The sequence below is a fragment of the Nasonia vitripennis genome (assembly GCF_009193385.2).
Source record: "Nasonia vitripennis strain AsymCx chromosome 4 unlocalized genomic scaffold, Nvit_psr_1.1 chr4_random0008, whole genome shotgun sequence".
In the NCBI taxonomy this organism is placed as follows: Eukaryota; Metazoa; Arthropoda; class Insecta; order Hymenoptera; family Pteromalidae; genus Nasonia; species Nasonia vitripennis.
In genome coordinates, this window is record NW_022279644.1 from 430,125 (window position 1) to 441,189 (window position 11,065).

Genomic DNA, 11,065 nt, shown 5'->3' on the forward strand with positions numbered 1-11,065 from the left:
GTAGTAGTAGCAGCTCCGATGGCGAAATGTCGCGAGAGTTGAGCCACATGTATATCGATAATAAAAGAAGTCTGTACAGTCTGTATGTACCCGGAAAAACTAGAGTTGAGCCTCAATATGTAACGGTCGAAATAAATAAATCTAAAATTAAAATGGAAATAGATTCGGGCGCGGAACCAGCTATAATTCCAAAAGAAATTATAAATAAATGTTTTTCGAAAGAAACAATGTATGAGCCAGATATAGAATTTAGGAACCATGATAATACCGTCAATAAGCCTGCAGGAATGTTCAAAGGTGTAACTGTGAGTCTGAACAATAAGATAATAAAAGCTGATTTATATGTAACTGAATCGTCCGGGCCGCCGATTATAGGCAGAGCGTGGCTCAAAGCACTAGGATTATGGCCTCTATTTAAAGACCTAGATCTGCATATAGTTAAAAATAAAATTGATGGTAATGACAGGCTAAATAAAATCTTAGAAAAACATACTAAATTTTTGGAAAATTCTAAAGGATCGTTCAATAGGGCCAAGATCAGGTTAGAATTAAAGGATGATGCTAAACCGATATACGAGTTAGCGCGATCTGTACCTTTTGCTTTAAAGGATAAAATAGAAAAAGAATTAGATAGATTGGTAGAAGAAAAAATATTGGAACCAGTAGAAATGAGCGAATGGGCTACCCCGATCGTGCCGATACTAAAACCGAATGGAGATGTTCGACTTTGCGGAGCTTTCAATGTAACTATTAACCCTTTATTAAAAACAATTCGCTATGCACCACCGAATTTCGATCACGCTATGGCTCGATTAATAACAAAAAATATTAATAATAAAAATAAGAAGCGGTATTCGAAAATTGACCTAAAAGAATCAATACTCACAAGGGCTTGTTTAAATGCCTGTATATGATGTACGGTATATCATCGGGACCTGGGTATTTTCAAAAGCAAATTGAGGAAGTTTTGAAAAATATAAACGGAGTCGCGGTGGTAGCAGACGACGTAGTGGTAACGGGAAGTGATGATGAGGAACATTTGCGAAATTTAGATATAGTATTAACGCGTTTAGAAGAATGCGGTTTGAAAGGACGAGTAAACAAATGCGAATTTTTCAAAGATGAAGTTAATTATCTAGGATATAAGTTACGGGATGACACTATTACAATAAATGAAGAAAAGTATAGAGCAATAGTTGATATGAAAGAACCGGAAAATCACAAAGAATTACAGTTATTATTAGGTAAAATCAATTATTATGGCAGGTTATTTAAAGATCGTGCTAAAATTCTAGCACCATTATATAATTGCAGTAATTCGAGAATTTTTGAGTGGGATCAAAATTGCAAAGAAGCGTTTGAAAGAGCGAAAATAGAATTAAAAAGCGTGCTTGTAAACTACAATCCATCTTTACCATTAAAATTAACATGTGATGCGTCCCCAAAAGGGCTGGGTGCGTATATCAGCCAGCCTTATGAAGACGGCGATAGACCGGTAGCGTTTGCATCAACGAGGTTGACAGCCGCGCAAGAAAATTACTCGCAAATTGATAAAGAAGCAGCTGCGATAATATTTGGAGTAACTAAGTTTTATGATTATTTATTCGGACGTAAATTTCTTTTAAAAACGGATAATAAACCGTTATCTAGGATCTTCTCTCCTGAAAAGGGTATACCAAAAATGGCTACGAGTAGATTGCAAAATTGGAGTTACTTTCTATCGGCATTTGATTATGAAATAGAGTACATTAGTACAAGAGATAATATTGTGGCTGATACTTTATCGAGATTACCGATAAATTATGTAGAAAGTAATGATGTTTTAGAAACTGAAGGCCGATTTACGTATTTACACTATGTATATTCAACAAACATAACATGTTTAAATTTCAAAGCAGTAGCACGCGAAACTGCTAAAAACGAGACTCTATCCATTGTGAAGCGGATGGTAATAGAAGGATGGCCTGACTGTAGTCTTAAAAGTTGGCCCAATGAGTTGCAACCATATGCACTGCGTAAAGACGAAATTCACGTCGAAAAAGAATGTTTAATGTGGGGACAGAGAGTTATCGTTCCACCTAAATTAAGAGAAAAGGTAATCGAAAAATTGCACGAAAGTCACTTTGGGATAGTTAAAATGAAGAGTTTGGCAAGGTCGGTGGTTTGGTGGCCTAATATAGACAAAAATTTAGAAGATAAATCTAAATATTGCAAATGGTGTGTTGAATCTAAAGACAATCCAATTAGAATGGAATTAACTCCATGGCCATGGCCAAGCCAACCTTGGCAAAGACTTCATGCAGACTTTGCGGGGCCATATTTGGGGCAAACTTACCTTTTAGTAATCGATGCCTATTCTAAGTGGCCTGAAATTTTCATTATGAAAAATATATCAGCAGAAGCAACGATAGAAAAATTCCGAGAAATGTTTACAACGCATGGGCTACCGAACCATATTGTAACTGATTCAGGAACGCAGTTTACGAGCGACGAATACAAAAAGTTTCTCAAGCAATTAGGAATAAAACAAGATTTTTCAGCGCCGAAACATCCAGCGACAAATGGAGCTGCGGAAAATCTTGTAAAAACATTTAAGCGTAAACTCAAAGCGATTGTACAAAGCTCGAAAGTAGATGTGAAAATTGCTATACAAATGTTTTTATTCTCATACAGAACAACAAAACATGCAACAACGAATGAAACTCCGGCCAACTTGTTGTTTAAAAGAGAACTGAAAACTCCTTTGTTATTATTACGGCCAGAAACGAGATATCACGTTGAATCAAAGCAATATATGCAAAAAAAGCACTTCAAAGGTAGTAGAAAAGAAAACTTTGAAGAAGGCGACGTAATAATGGCAAAGGATTTTCGAAAACATCACCCGGAAATGTCGTAAGCCAAAATTGTTAGAAAATCACCTCCAAGAAACTGTATAATAAAATTTAAGGAAGGAGGAGAGAAAGAGCATAAAAGACATTTCGATCAAATACAACATTGGCGGGAAAGCGAAAATGATCAAAGCAAAATAGATGTTAGTACTAATGTGCAAGATAATGTAAGCAGCGAAAATTCAGCGATAGTTTTAAGAAAATCAACTAGATTAAAGCGAAATGTAACACCATACGATGCTACGCATTATTTGTAAAGGTATAATGTCTATCAACTTTGATAACTGAATAAAACGGGGAAGGGTGTAAGATATGTGATGTACGAATGTGTACGAATGTGTGTATCTATAACGATAGTATAGAATGTGAGAAGGCAGGCAATAAAGTCAGTCGGTCCTGAACCGTAACAGAGTGTAGTCGTCTTTATTTACCTCTTCCTCGCATATACAATAAGATTATTATCAGAAATATTGGTTTATAGCTCATGAGAGCGTTTGGAGGTTATATCGTCTGCTGAATAGGGCCGCGACTAGATGGAGCCGCTGCTACACTCGTCGGCGCGTGTGCTACGCCGAATCGGAGTAGCTGTTACTCCGATTGCAAGAGTAGAAATCGAATGAACATGAGGAGTAGCAGCTATACCGAAAATTTCTCAATGTGCGTTTTTCGCTGCAACTGCATCTCGCGCGCGCCTGTGTGTGCGCGCATGCGGATGTTTGTGTATAAACAAATAGTGTTATTTCACGAAATAATTGTTTTTTTAGCGATTTTTCACTTGTATACGTTTCGTCTGCCTTAAACATACTCGAAACCAAATGATGCAAACCATTGTTTATAAGCCTCTACCTCCGAAAGTTTACAGTCGGAAAATTTGTTATTTTTAGCTCCAATTCGTTAATTAAGAATCCTCTAACCATATCAGTAGAAAACAATTTTTGCACAACCCTAGTCATAATAATAAAATTTGACTTCATAAAAAAAAAACACATAAGAAACGCGTTTTGAAATTAGAATCACAGGTTATACGCAAATAGCAGTATTTAAAAAATAAAAATTCATAAAAAAATAGAACGACCTGTGGCGTCGAAAACAGAACCAACATATTGATCGTAAAGTCGTTATACAATGGCTCAAAATAAAATACTTATTTATGAACATATTGTATATTTAACTTTCTAATTTGCTTGTGACTGGTCAAAGCCGCTACTGAGGAGTCACTGTTACCGACTGAAGGTTTTCAACTTTAAGGGGTCACAACCTTTGTAACGGTAGAGTCCTCTACATATTGGTAAACATCAAAATTACCTCTGCTTTCATTAGACGGTAACTGAATCCGAGTCCTCTGAACGATGTCCCCTCTTCTTCGTTAGTTAGTTAGTAGTAAAGTAATCTTACCGATATTTTTCTATAAATATTCTGTTTAATGTTTTTTCAGGAAAAATTGCGATTGCAATTGTAAGCTAATAAGTATTTTTTTGATGAGGGTTCATACTTCTCATGCTTTAGATAACGACGAAACTAGAGAAATTCATTATTTCAGCAGTGCTATAATTTTCCCGATCATCCGACCGATCATCATGAATATTCATCCGCCTCGTAATCCCATCTAGGTGACAGATTGTTGCGCTAATTCTTGTTGCAAAAGTCGGGTGTCATGTAAGACGCGCGCTATTTTCTCGGAGCAAAATTTCGGAAGGGAGCATACAAATCGTATGATGCTAGTACAACCCTCATTTTATCTGTCCGTGTCTTAATGTTAACCTGTCCGTAAAAAGTTTTTGCATTTATAGGAGGTAATACCATATTTCTTGTATATGAGCGAGATGTGCGGAAACCGTCCATGACAACTCTAACACTTCGAGCGAGATGTAAGTTTGGCGAAAGATGCACGTGTACTTTGCGAAACAGCACAATGAATGTGTACCACTTGTTATGATGTGGTGGTTATCAATACATACACGCACCTCTCTCTCTCTTTCTTTCCCTCTAAGAAAAAATCTTGTTTGCAAACTGTCGCGATAAATATTTCCCACGAGAGACAGAGAGTGAGAGAGAGAGAGAGATTTGCCAACTAGATTTCGTTTTATGGTAATTTTTTTGATTTCTGAAAAAAATACTATTTTGCGTTTTTTATGATCTGGCTTATGCAATCAATCCAAACCAATTGCATCTCAAAGAGTATAAAATTACCTACCTTTCCCCGTTTGGTCCTCGGGATCGACCGTTCCGTTCGATAAAATAAAAAAGGTGATTTTTTCTTGAAAAATTTATATCACTGAAACTAAATGAAATAGCCTTACGAAAAAAAGTATGTTGACGGTTCACGTGCCAAACTATATCCTAATAAAATTTCAAGAGATTTGACTACATATTTTTTCAGTAATAAATCGCAAACTAAAAAAATATTTTTATATGTCGCGATTACGGACGTAAAAAGGATTTAATCTACTTGAGATTTTGAGAAAAGGTAGATATTTTATGTGTCTTGGCTAAGTTCTCTGCGCAGCTTTCAAAACCTTATACTTAAGGTACCGTAGGGATTCAATTTTTAAAAAAATTTTTTGATTTCATAGCTTTAAAATTCAACAGTAGATTGCTTCAAAAAATTAGTGATTTATCATAGGAAAAACTAAATGCTACTAAAATTTTAAATGGTTTTGTTGATTGTTTCCTGAGTTATGAGCCAATCTCTAAAATCTGATTTTTCTCTACAGTTTTACTTCTTCCTAGAGGAATCTTTATAATAGTAAAAATTCATCAAAAACACGTAAGAAACACGTTTTGAAATTAGAATCACGCGTTATACGCAAATAGCAGTATTTATAAAATAAAAATTCATAAAAAAATTCTTGAAAGACCGACCTGTTCTGTCGCGTCGTAAATAGAACCAGCATGTTGATCGTAAAGTTGTAATACGATGGCTCAAAATGAAATACTTATTCATTAACATATTGTATATTCAATTAATATTTTTTTTATTTATTGGAACTATAAATTAAATTAGTGAAAGCTACATGCCGATAAATTAGCAGCAGTTTACATTAGTATAATAATATGAACAGAAAAAAACAATTATACATGTGTTAATAACCAGAATGATCCTAATATGACTTTCGCTGTATTACATTATATTTTTATGTCTACTTAATTACATTTCTACGTAAATTTTTTAAAAGTTTTACATAAATTGAACTTATGCCGGAATCATTAGTGTAACATGTAACATATTTCTCTCTCTCTCTCTCTCTCTCTCTCTCTCTCTTTATGTAATACTATGTACCGTGACTTATACTGACAAAATCAGAACTGCAACGTGAGTTATGCAGACTCAAGGGTACTTATGCAGACGTCCGTATAAAACGAGTGATGATTGCTTTAGCGAAAAGGTACTTGTGCGGACATATCAATACTAGTTATATATGAATTAGGACTTATGCTGACAAAAAGTACATACACAGCGGGACTTATGAAGACTGTCAGCATAAGTATACCTTTACCAAATATATATGCTGATGCACTAGGGGAAAAAGACACGCAACGTCATAGAGACATGTTTACGGCAAATAGCGCATGTTGTCATACTCGGGGCAACACTCGCTGAGCTGTTGAGGATTGTATGTTTTCTGATTCGCGTTTCACCTTTATATTCTAACTTCTTCAGAGTTTGTTCTCCAACTAGTTTGATACTATTTGAAAGTGTAATTTTCCCCTGAAGTACAGAAAAGAATAAGATTAATTACTTTGATATAACTATCTTGGTTCATTCGACTAAAAGTGGCAAATTCTTAACTCTTCTGAGAGTAGTGTCACGTGCTTTCCATTAACATTGTTAATGAATTCCTGACCCTTCATCCAGCTTACGTAATAACAGGTAGAGAACCACGTGGCGTGCTGTATCCATGACTCATCTTCGGGCTCCCAGTTTTTCAGACCACCTTCGCAATGATAGCATGTAGTCAAATCAACAGTTCCGGTGTAAAAAAATCCAGCATCCGCCGATTGCTCTTTTGTTTGGGAAACGCGAGTAGACGGCCATTTGCTGAAGCTCTGCAGTCTTGCTTCGTAGGAAACGTAGTTCGGGAAGTCAGGTCTCCTGGGAATACCAATACCCATATTGACCAGGCTGGTTGTTGGAGAGAGGTGTTCATCTCCACCCATTGCTTGTCTACCATGTCTGGTGCTGCTGCACGAGGAATGGATGCCGGGCTCGGCTCCTACTCGATAATATAACCTATATGGTCCACAAACGTCACGGTTACGTGGGCGAGGCATGATGATCATGCTTGCATCGGTACCGATGGTGACGTTACCGCAGGGCAATTTCCTGATGAAACGACATCGGCCGCCTCAACGTTGGTGTTCGACCCAGGATCGCCTCCCTGCTCCCAGCGGCAGATCTCTATGGAGCATTCGAAGCAACGCACCCTGACTATTTGCTTGGTAAAGAAGAAACCTACAACTGCCAAATCTATTGGTCACGCGTGTTCTGAGGGCCAGTTCTCAAAGCTTTGCAATCTTCTTCAAACCTGTTTAATTAATAGAAGACATATCGAATTAGTTATGACGTGAGTTTCCGCGTAAAAAAGTTGAGATCTCAAAGTGATCAAAAAATGACACTTTTTTGAGATTTTCGGAGACGATTTTAAGCAATTTGAAGAAAGAAATTTTGGAAACATGTGAGGCGATATTAAGATGAATTTGAGAATTTTTATGGACGAATTGTAGCGCTTTTTAAAACCTCGTAGCTATGATGTCGATAAGTAGATTCCTACCATTCCAGGAAATAAATTTTAGGTTATAAAAAAATATAACGCATTAAATGAATAAAATCTTTATCACTGCAAATTCCCTTATATTGAAACAAGCAATCAGCAATTTTCGCAAACTCAATTGACCTCATATGTAATGCAAAGAAAGACACTGCCGAAAGAGGAGGTCTACAGGGCGAGAGCAGCAGCGACGCACAAAAAGTTGCTCTCCCCCCCCCCCCCGTAGGGTCTGACTATCTGTATGGAAAAATCGAATTTCGACGTCTTCCATTTTTCGACGACGCGGTTTGTGCTCAGACTGACAGCGATAATGCCCTACTGCAGAATTGGACGATTAGCGGACTGTAGTATATTTCAATTAACGTTGTTTTGAGTTCTATTGTTTTTCATGCAACTTCATATTATTGATTGTAAATAATAACTGTCATTTTAAATAAATTTATCTTTGAGTAATCATCTTTGCCATTTTCTCTACGTTTACTCTATACATACACAATATTTTGGTGTCAGAATTAGTTTCGAAACTACGCCAATTATTTCAAAAGATGATAGGTCTTCCTCTTTCGGTCTACGTCATTCAAGGCTCTTACGATTCCTTATTTGGTCGTGAATGGATCGCACAATTTAATCACGAAATTGATTGAACCGAACTCTTTCTCCAATCAAGGTTAATGCGCTTTCTACTCTTCCACCTTCATTAACTCATGATCAACAAGCACAGCTGGATCAACTTTTGACAAGGTATACTGAAGTTTTCAGTGAAACAGCTGGAAAACTTACTAAACCTCCAGTTAAGGTACGTTTTAAATCTGGAACTTCTCCTGTTTTTGCTCTTGCTCAAGATATAGCATATGCGTTACGCGACCAATATTCTAAAGCAGTTGACGCTAAACTTGCGTCTGGATTTTACAAAAAAGTTGATTTTTCCGAGTGGGCTTCGCCTACACACGTTGTTATAAAAAAAACCGCTGCCAATTCATTGGCACGTAGCTTTCTCCAACTAAATTTATAGGTCCAATAAATAAAATATTGTTTAGAGGAAGCAATTGTTTTGAGGAAAATCGGTTTTTACATTTTAGCTCTTTACTTGAGAACCGCTCTTGAGAATCGTTTAAAATTTTAGCAGCAGATAGATTTTTTATGGTGAATCACCAAATAAAATTTCGTAGCATTTGATTACATTAAAACAAGGAATAAAAGAAATCAAAAAAAATTTTCAAAAATAAAAATTGAAACCTTGATATCTTAAGAACCATAGGTGTTTGAAAGTTGCACAATAAACTTAGCCAAAACACATAAAATATCTACTTTTTCTAAAAACCTCAAGTGCATTAAGGCCTTTTCACGTCCGTAGTAAAGGCACAAAAAACTCATTTTTTTCAGTTTTCGATTTATTTCTGAAAAAATAAGTAGCTAAATAACTTGAAATTTTAATGAAATATAGTTTGACACGTAACCCATCGACATGATTTTTTGAAAAAAAATCACCTTTTTCATTTTATCTGCCGAACAAATCGGTCCATCCCGAAAACCAAACAAGAAAAAGTAGGTAATTTTATTCTCTTTCAAATGCTTCATAGCTTAATTGTTTGTAACAATGGGATAATTAAAAAAAACGCCAAATAGTGTTTTTCAAAAATCAAAAAATGACTATAAAAAGAAAAATAGTTGAAAAAATAAAAACGAAAACTGTTTTTCCCAAATTTACAACCCAAAAATATATATGCATGTCAAATTTTGTTGATATTGACGGAGTAGTTCCAAAAATATTACGGTATACATACACACACATCCATACAAACATTTTCTAAAAATACAACATTTACGCACATCTTGATATTACAGATGCTTATACTCATCTTCTTGCTGACGACGAGTACAGCCGTGTTTTAACCCTCAATATTCCTTACACATGGGTTAGTTCGTCCTACACGATCTGTTAACGGCGCAGCTAACGTTCCTGTCTCTTACAAGGTCTAAAAGACATTGAAAATTTTTTCGACGACATCATTGTATGGGCTGAAAGTTTCGAAAAATTGTTGATTTTTCTGGAAACGTGTTTGATCCGTCTTCTTGAAAATGGTGTTCATCTCAATCGACGTAAATGTGTTTTCGCTACAAATTCTGTAGAATTTTTGGGTCATAAACTAGATACAAAAGGTATTCATAAATTTTATTCTCACATCAAGGCAATTAGTGATGCACCTAAACCTTCTACACCTCAAGAATTAGAATTATTTATTGGTAAAGCTACGTACTACAATTCATTCATTCCTGATTTAACTACAAAAGCTCCACCACTTCGGGACATGCTTCTTACAGCATCTTTTCAATGGTCGCCAACTGCTGATAAAGTATACGAAGAGCTTTAAAATATTCTGATTTCTCCTCAAGTCTTGATGCCATACGACCCATCCTTGCCTCTCATACTCACCACTGATGCAAGCAAAGTAGGACTCGGAGCTGTTTTATCACATAAACTTAGCAACGGAATCGAAAGGCCAATTGCTTATGCGAGCCGTACATTAACTGCTACTGAACAACGCTATCCTCAAATCGACAAGGAAGCTTTAGCTATTGTATGGACTTGTCAAAAATTTTTCAATTATTTATACGCTTGTCATTTTACGCTGTTAACAGATCACGAGCCATTGGCACAGATGTTTCATACTAAAAAATCACTTCCTATTCTATGTATCAGTTGAATGGCTAATTATGCTGATTACTTAACTCATTTCAACTACGAAATTAAGTTCAAGCCAACTAAAGCTAATGCAAATGCAGATTATTGTTCACGTGCTCCACTTTCTTCAACGGTTGACGCTATTGAAGAAATTACAGAACTTAATTCTTTTGATACGTTTATTATCAACCAGATCAACCAGTTTTCTGTACGAGCAGAGCAGATTGCGAAGGAAACTCGTAAAGATTCTAACCTAGGTAAAATTATTCAACTACTCGAAGCTGGCCAAGATCTATTTCGTCATGGATACAAAGCGCCTGAGTCTTCTTATGGTCTATCTTCAAATTGCTTGATTTTTGAACATCGAGTTGTGATTCCATCGTCTCTTCGTCAAGCAATTTTAAACGACATTCATTCGGCGCATTTGGGCATTGTCAAAATGAAAGGTTTGGCACCATCATTTGTTTACTGGCCAGGAATTGATTCAGATATTGAACTTATTGCTAAATCTTGTGCTGAGTGTGCCAAGCATGCTCATGCTTCTTCTAAATTCAACATACATCATTGGAAATATCCTAAAGGCCCATGGGAGCGTATCTATATAGACTACGCTGGACCAGTAGCTGGTAAGATGCTTCTAGTTATCACTGATGCTTATAGTAAATAGCTTGAAGTCAAGGTCACAAGTTCCAGTACTAGCACTGCTACAATCCATATTCTCAATT

The 11,065-nt window shown here is 36.1% G+C and overlaps 1 protein-coding gene and 1 pseudogene across 1 annotated transcript; one reads left to right on the forward strand and one right to left on the reverse strand.

The window, feature by feature from the left end:
* Positions 1-227: 227 nt before the first annotated feature.
* Positions 228-2,896, forward strand: LOC107982138 (uncharacterized protein K02A2.6). The gene is made up of 3 exons (XM_031930072.1): positions 228-456; positions 517-743; positions 890-2,896. The coding sequence occupies exons 1-3, from the start codon at positions 228-230 to the stop codon at positions 2,894-2,896; spliced, it is 2,463 nt and encodes an 820-aa protein (XP_031785932.1).
* Positions 2,897-6,656: 3,760 nt separating this feature from the next.
* Positions 6,657-10,072, reverse strand: LOC100679188 (annotated as a pseudogene).
* Between the last annotated feature and the right edge of the window lie 993 nt (positions 10,073-11,065).

Excerpts from the sequence above, each read along its gene's own strand:
- LOC107982138 (XM_031930072.1), top strand. The coding sequence starts at position 228 with ATGTATGAGCCAGATATAGAATTTAGGAACCATGATAATACCGTCAAT. Across the intron at positions 457-516 it reads AGTTAAAAATAAAATTGATG|GATCGTTCAATAGGGCCAAG; the intron begins GTAATGACAGGC and ends AAAATTCTAAAG. Across the intron at positions 744-889 it reads GACTTTGCGGAGCTTTCAAT|GGCTTGTTTAAATGCCTGTA; the intron begins GTAACTATTAAC and ends AATACTCACAAG.